This window comes from Penicillium psychrosexuale (assembly GCF_028828465.1).
Source record: "Penicillium psychrosexuale strain IBT 29551 chromosome Unknown utg000002l, whole genome shotgun sequence".
Taxonomy (NCBI): Eukaryota; Fungi; Ascomycota; class Eurotiomycetes; order Eurotiales; family Aspergillaceae; genus Penicillium; species Penicillium psychrosexuale.
The window spans coordinates 2,434,901-2,458,115 of record NW_026643187.1 but is presented as its reverse complement, the minus strand read 5'-3'; the positions used below and the strand labels follow the sequence as shown (position 1 = coordinate 2,458,115).

Genomic DNA, 23,215 nt, shown 5'->3' with positions numbered 1-23,215 from the left:
GCATACTGAGTACATGTACCTAGATTTATTTATCCCTTCAATACCCCACTCTTTTATTTTGCCAAAGTTTTAAAAGAATATATGTTTGTGCAGTTTCGATCCAGAGAGGCATTTTTCTTTCTTTATTTCGTCCCTTTGTTATGGTGCTTTGTGTCCCGCCTTCGATATATATGTACGTCGTAGAAATGCATTGGGTGATCTATGTCAAGATTCAATCGAACCATACAGTCCATAAAAACCATGCTCGAATTAAATAGAAACAGGGGGTATATATTTGTCTAAAAAAGTGTATACACATGTATCGACCGCACCAATCTCTTCAGCGATAGGCATGAAGATAATGAAAGCACTAGCCTAGAACTTATTGCGAACCACATAGCTACCCTCTTAGAGGAAGCACCTTAGATAGCAAGACCTCTTGCCGACAGAGCGGGCACTCGGGCTTTTCACGAACCCAGTCCCGAACACAAATCCAGCAAAAGACATGTCCACAGGTTGTAACACTAGGGTCCTTGAACATTTCCAGACACAGGGTGCACTTCCGCTGCTGACCCTCGGGGATCCATGAAACAGCGCCAGGATCCTCCTCGAGATCATACAGAGGCACAGACGCAGGAAGGAGAGGAATAGAAGACGGATTCTGAATCGAAGCAAGAACAGCTCCACCCTGCGAGGGAGACTGACCAGCGTCTGTAGACTCGCTCTCATCTTCATTCATGCTCGCGGCGAGTTTGCGGGCATGCAGGAATCCCTGCACGGCGATTTGGAGAACAAGCAACACACCCAGAACCTCATATCCGATACGCTGCTCATTGTCGTCGATCTTTTTTGTGAAAACGTAACGTAGGCTCCATATCCGCTTGGAGATATGGTAGTACGAGCCTGTGAAATAGAAGGTCGCAATGCTCAGCGCATAAATGGGCGACAAGGATGTGATGGAGTCCAGGTGTTCAAGGACGTACTGCTGGATGTGCAGTTTCGTAAACAACGGCCGTTTAGTCGTGGTGGTTGAGAACTGAGGCTTGTTGAGCAGGCCAGCCTGCTGCGCCGCTCGTGACTGTTGGCGTGCAATGTTGCGCTCGAGTTTGTTGCGGATCCTCTGTCGCAATGCAGGTAGTAGCCGCTGCAGTGTCCACGGTACTAGAATGCTGCTTAGGATGTACCCCACGCGACGGCCGATTGACGGTAGTTGAAGTGTGTCATCTTCTAGTTGTACGAGGTCGCAGTATTCTTCGCCTAGGGTGCGGTTGCCGATGGCGGTTGTTAGAGAGAAGTAGAGGAGTTCTGTGAGGTGTTTGATGGCGTCGGAGTGGGTGTGAGCGTATCGGGCGCCGCGGAGAGCACGAACGATCCCTTGAGATTGTTGAATTAGACTGCCCGTAAGGAATGAGTCCTTCTCATGCGAGCGGATGATGTCTGGTGAGGTTGCGAAAGGGTAGAAGTGAGAGGTAGAGGAGCCGAGGGCTGAGCTCGGGGCTGATAGAGAGAGATGGGAGTCGTCGTCCGCCATGACGGATTATAGAGGACTGGTATAGCTACCAAGACGAGGCACAGGCTCAATTCCCCGACTTTCGTACCTGGTGGAGATCACAATTTCCCCGGAGTTGCCCTCGGATGTGATACCTCGGTATAGAGTGACATCAGCTGACTTCCCGTTATCGTTAGATCAGTGTCACGTGCCATCTCGACTGCCACATGACCTCAATGACATAATTTTAAAAATACCCGTAACTTACGGTAACGCGGTGACCATACGCCGCAAGCGTCATTGGTCCCCACCGCCAGAACCTCCAAGGGCCCTGAACGGTTGGACGTTGTGGCAGACGAATGCGGGAGGCTTTCGAGTGGCTGAATGTACCTGATTTGGTAACTCTCCTCGGTAACCCCTTTTCCTGAAGAAATCCAGGGGCCTTGAAGCGCAAGTCCATGGCTTTGGCCTCTTCCCTTTGATCCGATGATGACATGGATACGTTGGTATTCTGGCAGTAGTTACATCCCGTAAAGATCGCCCGCTTCAGGCTCTTCCTCCCGATGTGCTTCGAATGAGTTCTAATTTTATATACCCAATTTGACGCTGTGGGGTTCCAGACCATCCGCGGACTGTGACTAGTCCAGGCGCGTATTCTCCTCCTCTCCGCCTATTAAACTGCCCTGAGCAGCTTCAAACTGGAAAAGCCTCAACTTCCGGACTTTCAAAGACGTCGACTCACCTCTAGTCATTCCTTTTTGGTTACATATCCAAGGGGTCTTTGTTGTTGCTCCAACCCTTTATTCCTCCCGCGATCTCCCCCCGCCTCCCCCCCTGATCAATGGAATAATGGCAGTTGATCAACATGCTCAATTGGATGCCTTTGGGCTGATCTTCCCATTACCGCTACGTATAGCTGCTATCTTGGTCGCTGGTAGGTGACATTCCTGTCCGATCGGGTTCGGTCCCGAGCGTGCTAACACAAGGAGCTAGGTTTCTGGGGATGGGGTCTCAACCTTCAATACTTGGCAAAAGCCAACATCGTGAGTGACGCCCCTCACCTAGCCAGCGTATTCCCGACGGCTGATCAGATTCCCATACTTCCAGGACGTTCCGGCGCTCATCAAATATCCTGCCCGCACATCCTCCTCGCAACGCCCACATCACATCGCCGTCTACCGCCTGGCCACATGTTTTACAATCCCACTTGCTCTGTGGTTCATCGTCTTTTGGGTAGTCACTCGCCGATCCCCTGAATTGGTTGAGCGACTGGACTGGCTCCCGCAGTCGGTGTACATCGTTCTCCTCCTTATTCTGATCTGGCCTTTCAACCGCGCCTCCCGCTCCGGTCGAATCCGATTTCTCCTTACCCTCAAGCGGATCATTATTGGCGGTCTGGCCGAGTCGAAGGATGGCAAGTTTGGTGACATTCTGCTGGCAGATGCCCTCACTAGCTATGCTCGCGTGATCGGAGATCTGTATATCAGCTTCTGCATGTTCTTCACCGATGGCTTCGCTGCTACTTCCAAGCCCAACCGGGCCTGTGGAAGTGAAATCGTCGTTCCGATCATCCTCGCTGTTCCTAGCTTGATTCGTCTCCGTCAGTGTTTGACTGAATATTATCGTGCGCGGCGGACAGTCACCCGGAGAGAGACGCACAAGCTAAACCAGCACTTGGCCAACGCTCTCAAGTATGCAAGTGCGTTCCCGGTCATTTGGATAGCCTCCAAAATGCGCAACTACAATCCATTGGAGCTACGTGGATATAGCGAGGTTAGCATGATGCGCCTTCTGTAAGATTGTATTCCTCATGTGTTGTGTCTGGGCCTTCTCTAATACCCACAGGTTTCTCGTCTCTTTTATCAACTCTGGCTACTCTTTCTGGTGGGATGTTGTCAAGGATTGGGATATGACTCTATTCTCCTCGGAATCTCGCGACAGCAGCCATCCATATGGACTCCGCCGGCATCGCTACTTCGGATCCGACAAGATGTACCACTACGTCATTATCGCGGATCTGGCGCTTCGTTTCTCATGGCTATGGCGCATTGTCCCAGGCCTCGGCTGGATCTCGGAAACTGAAAGCGGATTATGGATGCTCATGTTCCTTGAAGTTGTACGACGTTGGATGTGGGTATTCTTCCGAACGGAAGCTGAATGGAGTATGTTCCCCCCTGTGCATCCGCACTCCCCCTGACCCCAGCCGTGTGACCCATGCACCAGTATCCTGGTTTTCGGACAATCCCACTCACGCTTCTGTGCACTAGTTCGAAATACCCATGGCCCGGGCCCAGATGACGTCCTTCTCGGAGAATACAACCACAAATTCGACGCGGACTAAATTTACCTATACCTTTCGTCTTTGATCAGTATCTCAAGCGATTTGGAACGAGAATGTGACACAGAAAAACTCTCCCTCTCAACCCAACACAACGGTCGAGTCTTCGGGCTTATTTTGCCCTAACCAAAACCCCGGATATACCCAATCCAATGCTGGAGCAGCGATAGATGAGAACTGAGCTTGGCTCTTGTTTTCTTTTTCTTTTTTTTTCCACCCGGCGTGTAACACCTCACCACATGCCCTTGTACGCCTATTGTTTTCTTTTGGAGGTCAATCAACTAGATGTGTGTAACCTCATGCAACGATGCTTTCTTAGACTCCTTGGATTGGATCTCTGGGCCTGCGGCAAGCATGAATTTCTATTTCCCTGGATTTCTATTTACTTTTCACTGTACCAATACTTACCTAGGGTCAACCCGGTCTGACGTCTGCATCTACCCTGCCTTTGTTTCCCTCTTTACATATACCATTTATCCTATTGGATCGCAATCCTGGTCTTTTGTTTCTTTTCCTTTGCTTCTCGGCGCCTAGCTGTCGAGAAATCTAATTGGTGTTAGTGGCCTGCGTTTATGGCCATTCTTGAAAGTTTTGGTGATTGACGAACCTAATGATTGAAGACTCGAATTCGGTTTATAGACACATATCACGACTTTTTTTAGACGATACAATTAGAGTTTGATGCCAGCAGAAAGTTGAAGCCCTAGAATTCTGTTGCATTATCTTGCGAGCTCCATGGCCTTACTACAAACTCTGACTGGTCACCTGTGAAATGGGCTCAGTGGAAATTACAATCTTACTGATTCGAAGCGAAGAAGCGAAGGGATATGCTGCAAGTATCGGTCCAAAGAAATAGTCATTGACTTCTTAAAAATTAACATGACAAAGACAGACTCGTTGACTTCGTACAAATATCCCCCTTAGACAGGGTGAGGCATAAGAAATAGACGCACGACCACAGATAAATATCGAAATAGATATCCAGGCGGACCAGCCAGATAGACCTCTGACCTATCCATGCTTCTTTCGCTACCAGCTCCTGCCTTTTTTTCTTCCACGACCACTCACGCAATTCAGTTTCACCTCGCTTCACCTCACCTCGCGTCATGTCACTCATGTCATACATGCTTGGTTATAAGTTTGAATATGTTCACAGTAGAACAACATCAGCATATTGCCGCGCCTCACGTAACTTCATACTAGTCCGAGGGGGACTGATATGCACCCTCGGAAAAGTAGATGATGGCTATGATTGTACATCAATCCTTCAAAGGTCCTTCTTGACGATGTGGGCCTTGGGAAGGGAGCCAGCGCGGTCGATGGCGCTCTGGCGAGCTCCAGCAAGACCGAACTGAGTAGCGATACCCTCAATACGGTGGGTAGAGTTGATGTTCTTAACAAGGGTAAGCTGCCAGCAGGTGGCACCACCCTGGCGGGAAGTGATAGTGGAGGATGCAAGGAAGTACTCCCAGATCTAAGAAAGATATTGTTAGTAAGAAAGTGCATGGACCCCAGAAAGATCCACTGGGAGAATCCTGAGAGAAACTTACGCGGAACCAGCGCTTTCCGTACTTGGCCTCGACCTTGTCGCGGTTGCCCATCCAGTTCCGGTACCAGCGCCAGAGGGTAGCAGAGTAGTGCACGCCAATGGTGTCAACAGCCTTGACTTCAAAGCCAGCGCCCTCGAGATGGTCGACAACGAAACCGAGAGGAGTACTGGCATCGGCACCGGGGAAGATGTATTTGTTCATGAAAAGACCCCAGATCAGGTCCTCGTATTGCCAGGACTTGCGGAGACCAGCGATCTGCAGGAAGAAAGTACCATTGTCGTCGAGCATGTCGTAAACCTGAGATAAGAAAGTGGAGAAGTGGCGGACACCGACGTGCTCGGCCATCTCGAGACAAGTGATGTGTTGATAACCACCCTCAATACGAGGAGCATCGCGGTAGTCACTGCACACAATGCGGCTCTGGTCCTCTTCGATACCAGCCTTGCGAAGACCATTGTTACCCCACGCGGTTTGATTACGGCCAAGAGTGATACCGGTAACGTGAGCGCCGTAGTGGGTCGAGGCGTATTTAGCAAGGGTTCCCCAGCCGCAGCCAAGATCAAGGACCCGGTCACCGGGCTTAAGACCAATCTTCTCGCAAACAATGGCCAGCTTGTTATCCTGGAGCTCCTCGAGGGTCTCCTCCCTGTTGATGTCGCTGATCACACCGGAGGTGTAGATCATGCGTGGGCCAAGGAACCAAGCGTAGAAGTCGTCACCTCTGTCGTAGTGATCACGGACCTGCTCCTCATCTACACAATGTTAGAATTGCCACCAGAGCTGCATGAAGTGTTGCTTACCCTGAGAACGAGTGTGCATCAGCATCTCGGGGATGAAACCAAACAGGAAGTGCTTGAAAAGACCAGTAGTGAACTTGAAGTTGGCCCAGTCATGACGGTACTCGAGGCACTCCAGAGCATCGCCCTTGAAGTCAACCTCACCATTGAAGTACTTCTCATAAAATATCTCCATGGGAATCTTGCTCTTGCCGTGGTAGGTAGCACGATCGTGCTCGCTGTGGAACTGCAGGTAGTGCTCGACGGGGCGGCCACAGTACTTGGCCTTCTCGGTCTTGCGAGGAGAAACAGAGGAAGAGACAGCCCAGAATGCCACCAGGACGGGAACGGAGGTGAAGAGGGCAAAGAAGATGGTGGTATAGAAACCTCCACCAACCTGGCGAGCCAGCCACCAGGGCACGATGATCTCCAAAGCAATCATCAAGCCATTGGAGAAGCTGTCGCTGCCGGGAGAGTCGGCAGGAACTGGGGCATTCTTAATAGTCGGGTACTGAATAGAAAAAGAAGCAAATTAGGTCCTGGAATCACCAAACATCGGTCACGGATAGCTCTAGGCATGCACTTACCAGGGTAGTCGGGACACCGCAATCGAAGGCAGGCTTGGTCTGCGCGGGGGCAGCCGGAGTCTGGATGTATTCGAACTCCTCGGTGGAGTCCGGATGAATGGTCGTCATGGCGGCGAAGCGTCAATTGAGAGGAATGGGAGAGGAAAAGGAGAGGCCAGAGAGTAAATAAGAAGTTATGGGCAATTCCGGGGCGGTGTGAGCTAAACCAAGGTATGTACCTGGAAGTACATGATTGGTACTTGCCGTTCCCTGGGCGGCCTGGCTGGGGACCTGGTACCCGCGAGGTACACCGTGTTTACTCTACTCCCCCGTCCATTGGGCCCTATTTTTTCCACTAATTCCACTAAGGTATGTGAACTATTATCGCAGAGATTTATGGGGTCCGTGTAGCAAGTGGGGAGTGTGTTTCTCCGATTCATAAAAATTGTGTGAACACAACAGCCATTAGCAGTGATCGAGGATTCACACTTAATCAAGATTTGGTGTGCGACCTCGCCTGTCTGCCTCTTGGCAAAGGATCATCATGAGAGTGGAGAACGCCTGAAACAATTTGGTCCGCGGTTGAAGGGCTGCAACCTATCCAGTTACAAGTACATTAATACTATTTCATAACGCCGGCATCCTTCGGCTTGCCGCCAAACCCCTACACCATATGAGCCAATGTCGATCTCCATATGCCAAGTCATAACCATACTGAAGTGAAATTGTAATCCCCCTGTCGATGTCAAGTATCTTTACCAATGTACCCTTACAGAGTGAGCTGGAAGCTCTGGGCCTCATCATCTTCGTCAAATGTGGGCAATGGTTCTTCCGGTTCCTGGGTGATCTCATCCGGGGCATCGAAGCATCCAGCAGCATTGCAACGAGTCCACATTTCCGAGTCCAGCGGAGGGGGGCCATACAGTTGCATATAAGTTTCGGGAGACAGGACCTGCGAGCTCGAGGGCTTCTGCGTTTGGGAATGATTCTCACGCAGGGTGGACGACACACTGCGTCCCTTGGAATAGCCAACGGTCGTACGAGAGTTGACAATAGCAGCAGTATTGCGCATGGAAGACGGGTTAGACGGGACTCTGGCATGCCTCTTGGGCATAACCAGCGACGATGCCAACGATGCCACCCGTGGTTTTGGGATTGGGGCCACTCGAGGTGCAACAGTTGGCCGGGGTCCGCCAAGCGCAGCGACAGCATCGCGAGCTCGAAGCGTCGACACATTGCGAGTGTGTCGTGTGGTGGTTGTAGGTCTTTTTGAGGGGATAGCATTTGGCTCAAGTGTCTTTGTCGACTCGCTCTCACCAGAGCTCTCAAAACCAATGTCGTCGAGTTGTTTCATGATCATGTCATTCACCATCCTATCGCACGCCGCCGAATCCTCCTGGAACTTGCGTTGTTTCGCCGTGAGTCCATCGCTGCCGACTTGTTGCTTTCCGTAAACACTCTCCAAACCCAGAGCTCGATTCTTCGGTTGGAATTGGGGAAATGTAGTGTCATACGTCACATCGTCTGGAAGGTCCGGAAGATCTATAGCTCGTCAGAAATAAGCTTTTGGGTTGCAGCTCTAGTTGTGCTTAGCGTACCTCTAGGCTTCGGCGGCATGTATTCAATATCCGGTACATCATCTGCAGCAGCATCGATATGGACTTTTGCTTGGGCCTGCTGTGTCACTGGGGCAGCTTTTCTGATCTTCTGGGCAGTCGACTGTCTGCGGTTTGTCCTCGGTTGCTTGGTTCCCCCAAAGGGCGCAGGAGTTTGGAGGTTGTTGGCTTTGAGATTGGTCGTTTTCATGCCCAAAGGAGCTCGGTCCCTCACTATACGCGAGAAGACAAGTCAGTCATTATCCAACGTCACCTGCAAATCTGTCATTTTCGCGCAGCACGCGTACCCATTGGAGTCATAAACGCGTTGCTGCCCGGTTTCCCATTATCCTGGCGGTTCCCATTGCCCTTCACCGTGCGGTTTCCAAATGCCAGCGGGTTGTTCTCGTCATTTCGTGCCTTGCCGGGTGTCTTGGGTGCCAGCGGCTTGCTTTGGTTCAAGGGCTTAGCAGCCGCGGCGGTCTGGTGGGTATTTACCAGGTTTTCCTGGTCGCGAAGAGCCAACATGGTGGCCAACTGAAGCTGTTGATTCTCATGCACCGTATCAAAGAAATCCAAGTCGTGTCGTAAGTGTGTTGAGTGTAATCAAGAGCCAGCACAGTTCTAGATGCAGCCCTGGAAGTGTTGTCAAGTGGTTGCCCGTGGAGACGCGTCGATCCTTGGGCGGTGATTGGCTGCGAGCCAGAGCGGATTGTGTACCTAACCATACCACGGGTACGCCGTTGGTACACAGTAAGTATCCGGTACTTCCCCTGTAGTGGAGCTCGTACGTGTTGGGCTAGTACTGTCTACTTGTTCCCTGCTCAGCCTTTATTCCTCCCCTTCTCTCCCAAAACTCTCCCCATATCATCTTCCACACCCATCCAACACTCGCCCGGTTTCTCGCTGAGCGAAAGCCAAACTACTCTTCTTTTCAACCATACATATTATCTTCTTTCCTCCCTTTCAATACCGTTAAAATGGACAAGATCAAGGAGGTAAGTCATTTCCCCTGCCGGCGGGGTAGCTTGACTGCCTCCCAAAATCACGCAGCCCCTCCTCATATGCATATATGCATACCACCCCAGCATTCCATCACTTCCCCACTGAATATTTTACTAATATGTCGGTATTTATTTTAGCGCATGGTCGCCCTCCGCGCTGAGGCGGATGAGGCTCACGAGCTCGTCGATGAGCTCAAGGCCAAGGTCAAGACCTTGGAGCAGGAGAATTTGTCAAAAGAACAAGAGATCACATCCCTGAACCACCGCAACCAGCTTCTAGAGGAGGAGGTTGAGAAGACAGAGGCCGCCCTCAAGGAGGCCAAGGATGCTGCCAGCCAGAGCCTCCAGCACGACACTCAGAACGAGGCCCTTCAGCGACGGGTGCAGCTTCTTGAGGAGGAGGCTGAGGAGAACGACAAGACTCTGCGGGAAACCAATGAGAAGTACGACCAGCGACCGGTTCTTTCACAGTTACATACTGACATATTGGGCACTTAGGCTCCGCCAAACGGATATCAAGGCTGGTCACTACGAGCGGAAGGTGCAGGCGCTCGAGGACCAACACGCCAAGCTCGAGCAAAGATACGAGGATGCGATCAAGGAACACAGCACTGTGAAGAAGGAGCTTGACGACCTTGCATCCCAGATGGCCGATATCTAAGCTGGCTCGAACCGGTGATAGGTGCAGGATATCGGGAAACATATGGTTGGATACAAGCTTCATTCTCTGGTTTGTCATCTGCTTTTTCATGCTGTGACTGTTTGTGTTACACTGGTCCCAAGTGTATGGACCGGATACAGCGCTTTTGATAGCAATACCTTTTTTTATCATGCAACGTGCACTACGGTGTCTACCATTTCCTACATCTTCCTTGCATCTTCCATAATGTCAAACGCCTATGATCCGTAAAATTGACTAATGAATAATTGCTTGAAGCCGAGTATGCACATGTGATGTCGTATCTCTTTCAAGATGTGGTTCCCTTATTCCTCTGCCCCCTTTCGCGCCTTTGCTCTTTTCGCTTTCACAGCCCGTTGCTTTAACATTGTTTGCTTGCGTTCAACCTTGGTCTCGTAGCGGAAGTTCCTCTTTTTTTTCCTGGCTGCTTCTGAGGCTGCACTCCGGGGCTTTCTCTTCTTGGCTGTTGTGTCATCCTCTGTCGACTCGACCGGATATTTTTTCTCTTCTTCATTTTCTGAGTCCTCCCCCTGGCAGCCTTAAGCAGACCCTCACGAGATGCGTCCATTTCTTCAACCGTGACTGTTGTGTATTTGTCCTCGTCGACGTATTCGGCTTCGTAGTCCACTGCTGGAGGCTCTTCAATTCCCTCCCAATCTTCCTCCTCTTTCTCGCCTTCCATTGCGCCGAGATCTCCAGCATCTTCTTTCATGCGCTTGAGTACTGCTTTATGCTCCGCCATTGCCTGTTCGAAGTCTCTTTTGCGATCCTCTCGAATCTAGAAAAATTAGTGGGTGTCTTTGGGCACAAATTGAAGCCTGTCGAACCTTTTTTCTTGCTTCTCTCTTCTCCTCTTTGTATCTCTTGGCGGCATTGTCTTGCGCATGTTTGGCCCGTTGCACTTTGCGTTTGTGAAACCCAGTCAAGTATTCATGGCGGGATTCGTCGTCGAAATTGACCTCTTCAACTTTCGGCCCAGTAACAATTTTGCGCTTTTTCAAATCCTTGGGACCCATGGTGAATGAAAATCCCAATCTCAAGTATATTTGGATCGAAAAGAGAGTAGACCTTTGTATATCGTAGGTTGTGTTGAAACTGCGTCAAAAGCCAAAAAAAAAAAGTTGATATGGAAAGCTCAGGCGGGTCGGGGTTCTCGACCGCCTCCGAGGCCAAGTCGGACACCTCCCGTTGGCAACATCATCGCCAACCTGACCCATCCCCAACGCAAACACAATGTATCTCAGCAGGTTCGGGCTATTGGCCCTCGGGGCTGCTTCCGTAAATGCTTTCAGGGATACTTCGCCATTCTTTCTCGCCTCAACTTCTGAGTATGCTTGATTGAATCTCTCGCGCTGCGTTTAACTAACCGGCCCTCCCTTAGGGTCTTGACGAACTCCGCCTACATCCAGACAGGAACTTCGCTCCTCGAGAACCTTTCCTCATCTCTCAGTACCTGTCCGTCAGATTACTATGTCGTCGTCTACCAGCCTGGTGTGCACAGTTCCGACTTCTCGACGCGAAAGTCGGCACCCCGCTTAGGTGCGAAGATGCTCGGGAAAGACAGCTCGATCCGGTCCAAGATGAGCATCAACGAAGTCGCTGGCCTGGTGGAACCCAAGGATGTCAAAAGCATTTTGGAGGAGAAGTGCAAGGCCCAGACTACCGCCGTCGACGCTTCCTGTAAGTTGCTTTGATGGCCAACGACGGAACTTGGCAAAATCCGCGAAGAACGTCAGAGCTAACAATGTGAAGCTGGATCTTACCCCTCATACTTCGAGAAAGGTCCCCGAATTATTGATGTCGAATTCCCCATGCTATCGCTAGGTTCGGACCGCGCACAGCAGCTTTCTGGATTTGGTATGTATGCAGTCCGCCTATGCACTTATTTCTCACTAACTCTGCTAGATGGTTTCCTTGCCGATGTCGTTGATCGAATTCCTTCCTCGTCTAAGTATACTATTCTCTACATTACCTCACCGAGGGAGTTCCCCGAGACGGATTCCGTCATCTACGACATCTCTGGGGACTCGTACCAAGACACCCTCCACATGGAGCTCAAGCGGGACTACTCCGCGCAAGGCAGCGCCTCGAGCCAGTCGACCAATTCCACCTCTCTCTTCGAAGAATATCAATACTTTACCCCAGGTATGTATCTATCAATCCCACCTTCTATCTATTCACTATACTCACCCTTCTCCAGGTATCTTCATGGGACTCATGGCTACCTTCCTGTTCCTCGCAATTTTGTATATTGGCATCGGTGCTCTAAGCAGCCTCGAGATTCCCTATGCCGCATTTGAGAAGGACACCTCGGCTGCTGTGCAAAAGAAAGCGCAGTGATTTGTAGCGCTTTGTTGGATTATATTTTTGGAATCCACCCATTGCTGCAATTGATTTCCTTTTTTTTATCAGGGGTTCAGGGACAATTACCTCGTATTCCCATGTATGATATCTCATATTCTCCCAGTTTTTCGAATGTTAGATTTGCCAACGTAAATGCGCAAGTCCTTGTATCTTTTTTTGACTGTCAGGTGACAATCTCAGGGTTGCCTAAGGCACCCCTCTCCTTTAGCGTTGGCGTCTTTTCGGTTAGAAAGGCCTCTTCTTGTAGTCATTTTCAGGGAACTAGTTGGCCTCACCTGAACAACAGTCATTCGTTTATGAGAGATTTCCAACGCCTCACCCCATATGGAAATTCGTTGATTGTTGATCCGTTGCATCTACCAATATTTCACGAGAGACCGCAGTCATTGTCGGAACCAGCAGCGATTTTAACTTTGCTAAACGGATTTCGTTGATGCGCTGATTTAAATTGATAATAATCTGCTTTGTTCCTCGCTGTCGTTGGGATCGGCGCCTACTGACCCGCACATTGTGGAGAAGCAGCTGGTCGATTGTTTACGCTGCCATGCGAGTTCTACCGCAAAGGCTTGGGACAGCCAGTCCGTCATCCCTACTGCTACTGTTTCTGGTCATTGCCATCGCTGCTCAAGTGTCTGCCGTACCAGCGGACGATACAACAACGAATACTGATGCCGCTAAGACCACCGACGATCCTTCGACCACTCAAAGCACCTCTAGCGTGAGTGAGACAACCACTTCTTCAACCACTTCTCAATCGACGTCAAGTTCTACCACCAATACGACGTCCTCTTCTTCGACAAGCACAACCATGGATACAACCACCACATCCTCCTCTTCCTCCTCCACGACGTCCGACAGCAGTACAACTACATCATCCGTCTCCACGACAACGAAATCATCAACATCCTCCTCCACCACAACCGGCGCTATTGTGACGATACCACCAATAGCCAATGCCCCATATATGAAAGAGAGCAGTGCTCCAGAAGGCACAGTGTTCATCGCCGTCGGCGCCGCGCTAGGGCTGATCGGCCTCACTCTGCTCGCGTGGCGCGCAATGGTCGCATGGTCCGTAAACCGCTCAGTGCGCCGCGCCGCCGTAAGGCATGCCTCGGAATCCAAGCGCCTCCTACGTGGCAGCAGAAAGAAGCGATCAACCCCCTACCCCGTCGCCCCGGTGGCCGACGTATCCCTCGATAAACTCGGCACCGCCACTCGCGCAAGCTACAAGCCCAACCGGGTCTCGAGCACGAGCAGCGGTCTTTTCTTTTCGCCTACAGCAGGCGGTCCTACTGGATCGCATGCAAATCTGCACGCTACAGGAAATACGGGGAATCGTGGCTCAACATACCTGCCTGCTGGATACTACGCCGCTGCCGGTGGCTCCAACCCCGCTCCAAATGGAGAGCCTCCTTACTCGCCCACTGCTGGCCTATCGTCGCCTTCTCTGCCTCCTGTTGGTGTCTACCATGATTCGCATAACCATCGCCACTCTTATATGGGTGCCTCGACGAGTTCCTTGAACCTGAATCAAGCGCCGCAGGGTCGTGCTCCTAGCGCATACCTTGAGGACTTGTTTGAGACTCATGCTCCTCACAGCTCTGATTCGGGCCGTCGGTAACGCCACTGGTTTCGGGCTCTGGGCATGCTAGTCATCATATGAAGGAATGATCTTGGCGAACTGTTTTTGGATCTACATTGAGATCTCTTTCTCTTTTTCTTTACCTTGTGCTCTACATCTATTTTCTTGTCCATTTTCATTTCGGCGTTCCACAAATTCTTTCACATGAGGTCATCTGCTATTTTCTGTGCACTATTATCTACTACTCCTTGTCAATATATATCAGTTCACACACAAAGTAATTCACGAATGGATATAACCACAATTCTACTAGTATTTTGCTCCCCTTGCAGTCGATATCTTTAGCATTAAATGTAGGAAAAGATTGATCGAAACGTTGTGTTTATAGAGGTGATAATCACATCATGAGGTATCGTTAAGGCCAACCGAAAAGGGTAGTAAGAAAAATCAAAGGAGTCATCAAGCCGATTCATAACAAAACAAAGAATATGTGCTTAAACCGTGGGACGGGGGTATGGGGTATCTACGGGTTCAAAAGAAATCGAACTAGTCAATGCGCTTGTACAGCTTGGCCTTGGGGCCAGCAGACGAAGCTCCGGCACAACAGGTATCAGGCTTCTCCTCGGGGTGGAGTGAAGATTTGTTGAACAACTGGGAGGATTGAGGGACGTCAAGAGCCGGGTTTTTGTTGAAGAATCCATCAGGCTTCAGAATGACGCTAACGCGCTCCATCGGCATGACGGGGAAGTCTTCAATGCGGGGGTTGTGGGTAAGACCGAAGGCTGTAGGGGTTTGTTAGTTATACAGTACAGATCAAGTCGCGGGGAGGAATGCTTACTGTGCCAAAGAACGACGTCTTCGTTCTCTATGTTGTCCTTCCGCTGCACCCAAGTCTCGACGCCCTCGGCGCGACGGCTTTGGTTGGTGAACTCGCCTGCAGCGTACAGTTCATCATCCTGGTACTTGGTGACCCAGATCGGCTTGGTGGCAAACTCAGCACGGCGGAAGCCGTGGGCTTCCTTGCTGACCAAAAGCATTTGGCTAGGAGCGGCCATAAGCTTGTATGCAACAGGCTTATAAGTGATTGGGTTGGTAATATTGTCGTTCCGGATCTTGAAGACGCGGTGGCGATCCACGCTGGTGTTTGCTGTGCCTGCCGTGTGCATCACCGTAGACTCAGAGGTATAGCCCACAAGGTATGGATTATTCTCGTCTTCTGGCATAGGAACGCTATCCTCGTAATAAATGGTGTTCTTAAATCCATCAATAGCAGGGTCAATCCGTAGGGAGAACATGTGCTGGTGGAAGGGAGCCATAACACCAGGACCGACGTTGGTACCCCAAGGGACGGTTTGGCCATTCTCGTTGTCGAATGGAACAGTGGAAAGGATTCCGGTGGCCCGGACTTCCAATTCAATATTGCCGGCTTGATCAAAGATGTAGTTAAAGATATACTCATAGTTAGCCACAGTGCAGATCATCTGTAGAACCAACTGGCGGTTGCGCACAACGGTAGCGGCACCGGTCCGATAGTTAGTATGCTTATGCTGCAAGCCGTTATCCTGTTCATGCATGCAAATCACGTTCTTCAGGTGCAGTGGGTTGCCTTTAGAGTCGTTGCGGTAACCATCAAAATACTTGATATGGCCGAGACAATCACATCCAAGAGCTAACTGATTGGCATTCATACCAAAACCAGTGTCGCCGACATCAAACGCCTGCTTGCGGTGGTAGGGGGCTCTGGGATCTAGATGCGTGTGAGTCGGATCTATCGGGGGTTAGGGGTGATAGGGCTCCAATCCCACTCACCTCCATAGGGAACAGTCATCTCAGAAACAGCCAAACGATACAAGACGTTTCTGTTATCATACGTAACGTTGTAGATAATCAACCCTTCCCGAGCGTTGAACCCCACCCTGAAGCGCCACTTCTGCCAGTAGACGGAGTTGCCATCCACCGAATAAGAAGGGCCCTCGGGCTGTTGTACGATATATGGCTTGAGATCGGTGCGAAGGGGCTCATCCAAGAGGTCGTGAGCGTACTGGATTGCCTTGACAGGCTTCCAAGGCTGGGTAGAGGTAGTCTCGAAATCAGCACCACCGGGCAGGTAATCCATACGGATCAACTCATGAGTGAGACCGTCGAACACGGGTGAGAATTTGCAAGGCAGAGAGTAGTGATTGTTCTGGGGGTGATCCACTTCGACCATGTACATAAAGCATTGAAAGAGCCGTCGGTCCTCGTTGTCATTGTCTGTGCCATACATCCAAGGGTCATTACAAACAGTGATGCCCGGGGGCAGCTGCAATTTCTCGATCTCAGCTAGTACGGCGGGATGCTTCATGCACAACTCTTCAATTCCGGCAATTTCATCGATGTCAATGGGACCCTATAGAGCGGAAATATTGATTAACCCATTGCTTGCATCGTGAGGGAGAGGGGCTCTGCCTACTTGGACCTCCTTGGGAAGCTCCTTGGCATAGACAATGGTGCGCCTGTCGGCATTGAGGATAGCCTTGTAGAATGTGCCGGTGTCCAGGCGGTGGAAGAGCACATAGAGGAGACGGGCCGGAGGTGGGGGTAGCGGCTGCCGTAGACGCTCTGCTTCGATGTATGCGATAACATCTTTCTTGATAGGCTCATTGACATCAATTCGCTTGTAGCGCAGAGAGACACCCGGGAAGGCCGCCTCAAGGATGCGTACGGCAAGCTTGATCTCCTCCGGTGTGATTGGGTCGAATGGGTGCGGGCCGTGGTTGGTTACCATTTTGGCGGCGTTCTGGTACACTTCAGAAATAGAGATCTGAGGCGGCTATGGGAGGTCTTGGAGTGGAAATATCACACGAATCCACAGAGAAGTGGGAGGAGACAAGTAAAGAGGGCAAGAGAGGTATCCAATGAGAGAATAGACCCAATGTTGTACATTGAAATATCTCGCACCTGAGGAGCCCTGCCCCGGGGCTCTTATCGGGTTACATAAGGTGTGGCTGGACCTGCCTGATTGGGTAAAAATACCAGGGCAGTTGGAGAAGAAGAGTCTTGGCTCTGATAGATTAGGGCAACGTGGAGTAAAGATGGAGATACGGGGTTAAACTCATAGCGATAAGACTCGATCAACTGACAAATTTTATTTTAATTTAATCTAACTATCTCAATGATCTACACTGATTGATCCTAGCACGGGAGGAGATCAATTAAAGCGCAAAGTCACATGATCTCCAATCCACAATTGTGGGGTCGGCGTGAAGTTGTCCAAATTCGGTTTAGTGTGATTTGCTATCGATAAGTGACTACGGAGTACGGAGTAACTAACTAGTTGGTACATACTTCTCTTACGTATGGATCACTACAACATACGTAGCAATGGCACAATGCCGCATTTTTGATACTGTAATAAGTGAGTATGAAGCAAGAAGCCATGGTATCAAGGTTGATACTACTACGGTATCCCGGATGTCACGATCTACTATAGATCGCTATCAGATGCTTCATGTTTGCTTGCTCGCTTACTATTTGCATTGTTTACTAGTCGATAAGCTGCCTTCGATGTTCATTACATCAACGGTGCCCGTCGTCCATGATAACACCATCATTCTCGCGGCCACGCACCCTACCCTCTCTACCGCCGACTCCATAGACGATGGTTGGTTCATCTCGGATTTCTATGCTTTCAACTATTTGCTTAGAGGACTCGGGATGCAATAAACGTGGCTGACCGCTGCGGAACCTGTCAAGCTCGTACGGCCGATTCCTACATGGAAACCCCTATGAGGAATGAAAAATATACCTAAGCCAAGAACTCCTGAACACTGGGAAATGGCACTCCTTGCGGATTACGTCGTTGCTGCATTTTCACTTCCTGTGCCCAGTAAGAAGATATGCATCCTCTGGCACTACTTTTCCTGGGAGGACACAATGCAAAAGACCGATCCCACATGGAAGCAGCGAGATGAGAGGATTACGACTGCCCTTGGCGGGTGTTTCAATCTCCCCCCTAGTGATGATCAAGGTCCGCCATTCTTCCGGCCTCAGTCTTATCTAATAGCTGCTCTCGTGGAAGCCAATAAGCCCGATGATGAGACCATGGCTATTATCTCTGCTATAGAGCAGTTCATAGAGACACTGGAGTTCCATAAGCAGCGTGCTTGCGAAGACGAACGTGTCCGCCGTCGTGGCCGGGAGTGGTTGAAGACTATTGGCAGACGAGCCCGTCAGTCGCTTCCGCCTCGTAAGAGCCTGCCAGAAAACCCCCATGGCTCAGAGACCATAGGGTAATCCAAAGGAGTGGTGGTGTTTGTCGTCTGCCTCGCCATGTGTTTCTTTTTGTTGCTTCTTGCCTCCTCACGACCGTCCCAGTATAGCGCATGGCGCGCAGCGAGGCCTTACTCCCTTTCACACAACCCCGGTTACCAGGGCGGAAATTTTATTTTCTTTCTTACTTTCCTATTTTTCCTATGTTCCCTACTCCCCATTAGTTATGTGCCGGGCCGGCTTTTCGGCGGCGGCAGATGTTACCGTAGGTACACCGCCCATGTGACCAAATCAGCGCCTAGGGCACTGCCGTATACATTATTATCTATCTTCCTCTGAGCAGCGCATGCATGTCTGAATTTGTCTAATATCTGCGATAAGCATGCTGTCACTAGTACTTGTTAGAGCATCTCCATATCCCCCAGGCGCCCCTTGACACTATGAATGCCTTTCCTGTGAATAGCTCGGCGCAATCGTCTTCCTTCACACCCGGCCAACCCACTTCCGCCCCGAAAAAGGGTAGGAAACGGCAATCTGGCACGGCATGGACTCGCTCGGGATGCATAACCTGCAAGAAGAGGCGCAAGGCCTGTGATAAGACCAAACCAAGGTGCGTGCTAGTTAGTTAGAATTTGATTTAGAGTTACGTAACTGATTTAGTCAGTTGCAATAATTGTCTCAAGCAAGGCCGGACATGCGAGGGCTACGGCTCTATATGGGTGGAGCCACTAAGTCCATCGGCGCAGGTATTCTTGCAGACGGAAACTTCAAAGCGCCGACGGCTCAGTGCGTCCTCGCCATCTCAGTTCCCTTCGCCTGCACCGTCCCCATCATCGGATGCATGGCTTGAGACTCGTTTATCCCCTGGGCCGGGGACTTCCATGAGCTGGTCCGTTCCATTTTCTCCTGGGGAGTATATCTCGTTTGAGGAAGCTACCAGTTCGATTGAAGATGCGGAAGAATACAGTCCTAGCCCGATTATAGATTTGCATAGTTCTGTCGCAGTGATCCCACAGCTTCAAGGATATATCAGTCATCTCTCAACACATGAGACTCACTTCCTCCAATATCACATGGAGCAGGGATCTCGACTGATAGCAAATCTAGAAAGCCATGATAATCCCCTTCGGTCGATGTTGATCCCCAGGGCAATGTCGTCACCTCTGCTGATGAAGGCTGTATGTGCCATCTCTGCTCTTCATCTAGCAAATCGCTCCCAAGGGCTTGGAGCACATACGGCTGCACTCAAATACTATAGTGGAACGCTCAATGGACTCCGCACAGCACTCGACAAGTGTTCAGTGGAGGTGTTCCCTGACGATGCCATGCTAGCAGTCGGTCTATTGTGCAAATATGAGATCGTGCGTGGTAGCGTTAAGCAGTGGGTTGTTCATCTCAATGCATTGCAACGTCTGATCGTTTCACGCGGTGGATTCGCTTCAATGGATCGAGATGCAGCCGAGTTCCTTCGCGGACTGTATGTGTGACACCCTGCAAGGTACATTATCGAACGCTAATATAATATATCAACCTCTAGATTCGTATATGCCTATAACATGGGCAGGATCAGCAACCGCAATTGTATCACTGCTACGGATATTTTTGTCGACAGTGATATCGGCATCCCAAAATTGGATATATACATTGGGTATACAGAGGAACTCCTCAACTTATGTGCCCGTATTGCAGAGCTGCCTTCTCTCCAAGCTGATACGTTGGCTCTTCGACTCAGTGTTGCATCCATGTTTGTCTCTCTCTCTAGTTACAGAAGAAATGGCCCAGTCGAAAATTTGCACTAACATCCCATCTCAGAAACGAATCCCTCCTCGCCTGGTCTCACACCTCAATTCCCTACATAATCCCCCAAGGAACACCAACAGCAACCTTAACTCGGCTTCAACTTGTAGCTGAATGCTTCCGTGACGCAGGATTTGTCTATCTCCACTCGATCATGGAGCGCATTAATACCCCTCCCGCTGCCAGTCTTGGTACCATTGTCAACACCCAGCTAGAGGAGGTCCCACCTCTGTCAGCACAAGACTGGATTCCTCCCATCTCCACGCCGAAAAACGTCGCCGTCTACCGCTGTCTTGGCCGTATTGAAACCTTCCCGCTGGGTGACCACTGCGAGTACTCGGCCCTCACGTTCCCTATCTTTATCTGCGGGTGTGAGAGTGATGATGTAGCGGACAGGGAGGTTGTGCTTCGTTCATTGGGCAAGCTACAGGATAACTTTGGGATTGGGAATGTGAGGCGTGCAAAGGATTTATTGGGGATATTGTGGGCGAGACAGGATGCTAATTCTGATGCTCGGTTTACTGGGATTGGTCGGCAGAGAAATGTGCATTGGTTAGATATTGTGGAGGAACTGGGGTGGGAGTTGATTCTTGCATAGATAGTCACGGCCGTTTAGATTGCACTCTTCCTGTATCTATATTTATTGAGCTAGGGATAGAGGTTTATGTTGGGATGAATGATACGAATATCTATCTGATTGTTAAGAAATATATATCAAGTATGTTTTTAATATCTATATCCAATCTTAGGAGTACATGTAGTTCAACTAAACCCTTACATGCACATGTATCCATAGCTATATGTATACACCTTGAGGGCTCCATGGTTGAGAATGTTATGCTGTGTTTATGTACCTTTTGTATAGATCGGCTATACAAAAGGTACCCGATCGTTACAGTGTGGGAACCGGGGATATCCGACCCTACCCGTAGTGGGTAACCGGGGATCAGATGACTCCCACGTGTAACGGATCCTGTTAATGATATTGTTTACTAAGCATTTCCTTTTAGAATGCTTATTGGGTTATATCAACCTGGTGAGATGCTACGATATTTAATTTTGAATTCTCTTACTCCATAAGTCAACCTGCTATATCGCTGGGGTTGACACCGGTCAAGCTCGGGCTCCGGTTGAGATAAATTATCCTCGCTTGCGAGTACCCACTATGGCCAAGAAAACGACTTACGACCCAAAAATCGCAACTGTTAAGATTTATTGTGACAGCTCGCAGGGTGATGGCGTGCTAGCCCATCAATATTGGTGGCCAAACCCCCAGCCGTTACGAGGTACTTAAGCAAACGTAAGTCTCTTCTGTGGATTCCCACTCGGAGGATATCATCGCTACTACAGTCAGGATGACCGCTCTAACAATTTCCCCAGCAGAGAGCGTCTCGCCCAAACTCGAGGAAAAAACCCCCCGTGTCAAGTCTACATCAGGCGATGGAGCACTGCAGTTACTGGAAGGCGGTTCGCCGAGCGTTCTCGATCCTGCAGCAACTGGACGACTGTTGCGTAAGATCGATATGTATATCATGCCACTGATCTGCATCGTCTACTTCCTCCAGTATCTGGACAAAATCGCCATCAGCTATGCCAGTGTCACGGGGATGCGCGAGTCAACGAACCTCAAGGGCAACCAGTTCAACTGGGTGTCGAGTATCTTCTTTTTCGGTCAGCTGGCGTTCGCCTTCCCTACAATGCGCGTGATGCAATCATTCCCCCTGGCAAAATACGTCGCCGTCAACGTGACCATCTGGGGCACCATCCTGGCCTGCATGGCCGCATGCAAGTCATTCGCCTCTCTGATGGTCTGTCGCACGCTTCTGGGCGCCGCAGAAGCCGCCATCATACCTGCCTGGGTAGTCTTCACCTCGCAGTGGTACCGGAAGGAGGAACAGGCCTTCCGCGTTGGCCTGTGGTTCTCCATGTGTGGATTTGCGCAGATGTTCGGCGGCTACGTCGCATACGGCGTAGCAACGCACATCGGTGGGGATCCAAGCGCGTCTCTGCGAGGTTGGCAGGTCATTTTCCTGATCTTGGGCCTGCTGACCGTGGTGACCGGCATCTCCTTCTTCTTCCTCCTGCCTGATTCCCCTCTAACGGCAGGCTTTTTGTCCCCGGAAGAAAAGGCAATGCACGCGGAGCGTCTTCGGGGTAACGGACAGGGCATCGGAAGCAATGTCTTCAAAAAAGCCCAGTTTTACGAAGCCCTTACCGACCCGCACACCTGGCTCTATGCCTTCTGGGTCATGGCGGCAAATGTGCCGAATTCCATTGCCACGAGTTTCGGAAATATCATGGTAACGGGCATGGGCTTCTCGAAAACGGAAAGTCTCCTGCTTGTAACACCCCTGGGTGCTTATGAGGTGGTCGTTCTGATTGGCCTGACCTATCTGGCAATGAAGACACAGCGACGACTGTTCTGGTGCATCGTAGCCCATATCGTGGGAATCGTGGGGTCGCTTTTAATGGCGACAACTAACAGGGTGCCGGCCCTTGTGGGATACTACCTCACCGGAGGCATTCCACTCGGATGGACGACGATTCTTGGGCTCACCAGTACCAATGTGGCTGGCTCAACCAAGAAGATCACCGTGTCCTGTATCCAGACGATCGCCTATACTGTCGGCAACATCATCTCGCCACAGACCTTCCAAGCCAAAGATGCCCCAGGGTATTTGCCGGCCAAGATCTCTATCTGCATCCTGTATTTCATCGTCACGCTCGACTTGTGCATTATCTGGTGGATATCGCAACGGGAGAATCACCGACGCGACAAGGAGAGGGAGGCATTGGGTGATGCTTACGTCGTTCCGGAGAACCACGAGTTTTTGGACCTAACAGACCGTGAGAACTCAGAATTCCGTTATGCGATCTGAACATGGTTTTTTGCTCTTGAGTTGGAATTTGCAACAGACCCGGACGTGGATCTTGGAGGTGCCTCTATTCCTGAATCCTGTTAATATTAGACAAGATGTACATATCTTGCATTAATTATACTAAATGAGTGGTCTTGCCCTCGTTTCACACCTTGAATCTGGGGGAATGTGAAATTTTGACCGTCCACTGCCCCTATAAGCCTTGCGATAGCCTCACCTCTACTCCGTCCTCCGTCCATTACCGTTTACGTATTGGGGCAAAAAGATATAACTTGAAAAGGCAATTCACAATTCCGCCGTTTACGCTCAAAGAACAATAAGAATATATAAGGATATATAAGGCCATGCTTTAGATAGAAAATGGCG

At 50.3% G+C, this 23,215-nt stretch overlaps 13 protein-coding genes across 13 annotated transcripts; 8 read left to right on the top strand and 5 right to left on the bottom strand.

Moving 5' to 3' along the window:
* Positions 1-379: 379 nt before the first annotated feature.
* On the bottom strand, positions 380-1,510 carry pex10 (ubiquitin-protein ligase peroxin 10; the record flags this gene model as incomplete). The annotated part of the gene is made up of 1 exon (XM_057183025.1): positions 380-1,510. One exon carries the CDS (start codon positions 1,508-1,510, stop codon positions 380-382), a length of 1,131 nt encoding a protein of 376 aa, XP_057044475.1.
* An 807-nt stretch (positions 1,511-2,317) lies between these two features.
* N7518_002096 (EXS domain-containing protein) lies at positions 2,318-3,809 on the top strand (the record flags this gene model as incomplete). The annotated part of the gene is made up of 5 exons (XM_057183024.1): positions 2,318-2,402; positions 2,462-2,511; positions 2,576-3,261; positions 3,314-3,630; positions 3,736-3,809. 5 exons carry the CDS (start codon positions 2,318-2,320, stop codon positions 3,807-3,809), a joined length of 1,212 nt encoding a protein of 403 aa, XP_057044474.1.
* A 1,264-nt stretch (positions 3,810-5,073) lies between these two features.
* On the bottom strand, positions 5,074-6,827 carry N7518_002095 (putative cyclopropane-fatty-acyl-phospholipid synthase; the record flags this gene model as incomplete). The annotated part of the gene is made up of 4 exons (XM_057183023.1): positions 5,074-5,280; positions 5,357-6,108; positions 6,157-6,643; positions 6,720-6,827. The coding sequence occupies 4 exons, from the start codon at positions 6,825-6,827 to the stop codon at positions 5,074-5,076; spliced, it is 1,554 nt and encodes a 517-aa protein (XP_057044473.1).
* A 640-nt stretch (positions 6,828-7,467) lies between these two features.
* On the bottom strand, positions 7,468-8,821 carry N7518_002094 (uncharacterized protein; the record flags this gene model as incomplete). Its single annotated transcript, XM_057183022.1, has 3 exons — positions 7,468-8,240; positions 8,297-8,527; positions 8,602-8,821. 3 exons carry the CDS (start codon positions 8,819-8,821, stop codon positions 7,468-7,470), a joined length of 1,224 nt encoding a protein of 407 aa, XP_057044472.1.
* A 452-nt stretch (positions 8,822-9,273) lies between these two features.
* N7518_002093 (tropomyosin) lies at positions 9,274-9,958 on the top strand (the record flags this gene model as incomplete). Its single annotated transcript, XM_057183021.1, has 3 exons — positions 9,274-9,291; positions 9,436-9,740; positions 9,796-9,958. The coding sequence occupies 3 exons, from the start codon at positions 9,274-9,276 to the stop codon at positions 9,956-9,958; spliced, it is 486 nt and encodes a 161-aa protein (XP_057044471.1).
* Positions 9,959-10,281: 323 nt separating this feature from the next.
* On the bottom strand, positions 10,282-10,992 carry N7518_002092 (rRNA-processing protein RRP17; the record flags this gene model as incomplete). The annotated part of the gene is given in 3 exon segments (XM_057183020.1): positions 10,282-10,514; positions 10,526-10,754; positions 10,804-10,992. 3 exon segments carry the CDS (start codon positions 10,990-10,992, stop codon positions 10,282-10,284), a joined length of 651 nt encoding a protein of 216 aa, XP_057044470.1.
* A 217-nt stretch (positions 10,993-11,209) lies between these two features.
* Positions 11,210-12,316, top strand: N7518_002091 (Ac45/VOA1 transmembrane domain-containing protein; the record flags this gene model as incomplete). Its single annotated transcript, XM_057183019.1, has 5 exons — positions 11,210-11,304; positions 11,358-11,656; positions 11,729-11,833; positions 11,882-12,121; positions 12,177-12,316. 5 exons carry the CDS (start codon positions 11,210-11,212, stop codon positions 12,314-12,316), a joined length of 879 nt encoding a protein of 292 aa, XP_057044469.1.
* Positions 12,317-12,884: 568 nt separating this feature from the next.
* Positions 12,885-13,961, top strand: N7518_002090 (uncharacterized protein; the record flags this gene model as incomplete). Its single annotated transcript, XM_057183018.1, has 1 exon — positions 12,885-13,961. One exon carries the CDS (start codon positions 12,885-12,887, stop codon positions 13,959-13,961), a length of 1,077 nt encoding a protein of 358 aa, XP_057044468.1.
* Positions 13,962-14,468: 507 nt separating this feature from the next.
* On the bottom strand, positions 14,469-16,689 carry N7518_002089 (uncharacterized protein; the record flags this gene model as incomplete). The annotated part of the gene is made up of 4 exons (XM_057183017.1): positions 14,469-14,704; positions 14,761-15,669; positions 15,732-16,311; positions 16,375-16,689. The coding sequence occupies 4 exons, from the start codon at positions 16,687-16,689 to the stop codon at positions 14,469-14,471; spliced, it is 2,040 nt and encodes a 679-aa protein (XP_057044467.1).
* Positions 16,690-17,285: 596 nt separating this feature from the next.
* Positions 17,286-17,627, top strand: N7518_002088 (uncharacterized protein; the record flags this gene model as incomplete). The annotated part of the gene is made up of 2 exons (XM_057183016.1): positions 17,286-17,319; positions 17,452-17,627. 2 exons carry the CDS (start codon positions 17,286-17,288, stop codon positions 17,625-17,627), a joined length of 210 nt encoding a protein of 69 aa, XP_057044466.1.
* Positions 17,628-17,738: 111 nt separating this feature from the next.
* N7518_002087 (uncharacterized protein) lies at positions 17,739-18,197 on the top strand (the record flags this gene model as incomplete). The annotated part of the gene is made up of 1 exon (XM_057183015.1): positions 17,739-18,197. One exon carries the CDS (start codon positions 17,739-17,741, stop codon positions 18,195-18,197), a length of 459 nt encoding a protein of 152 aa, XP_057044465.1.
* A 416-nt stretch (positions 18,198-18,613) lies between these two features.
* N7518_002086 (Zn(II)2Cys6 transcription factor) lies at positions 18,614-20,568 on the top strand (the record flags this gene model as incomplete). Its single annotated transcript, XM_057183014.1, has 4 exons — positions 18,614-18,783; positions 18,838-19,650; positions 19,711-19,917; positions 19,986-20,568. 4 exons carry the CDS (start codon positions 18,614-18,616, stop codon positions 20,566-20,568), a joined length of 1,773 nt encoding a protein of 590 aa, XP_057044464.1.
* Positions 20,569-21,325: 757 nt separating this feature from the next.
* On the top strand, positions 21,326-22,849 carry N7518_002085 (transcriptional regulator family TF; the record flags this gene model as incomplete). Its single annotated transcript, XM_057183013.1, has 1 exon — positions 21,326-22,849. One exon carries the CDS (start codon positions 21,326-21,328, stop codon positions 22,847-22,849), a length of 1,524 nt encoding a protein of 507 aa, XP_057044463.1.
* Between the last annotated feature and the right edge of the window lie 366 nt (positions 22,850-23,215).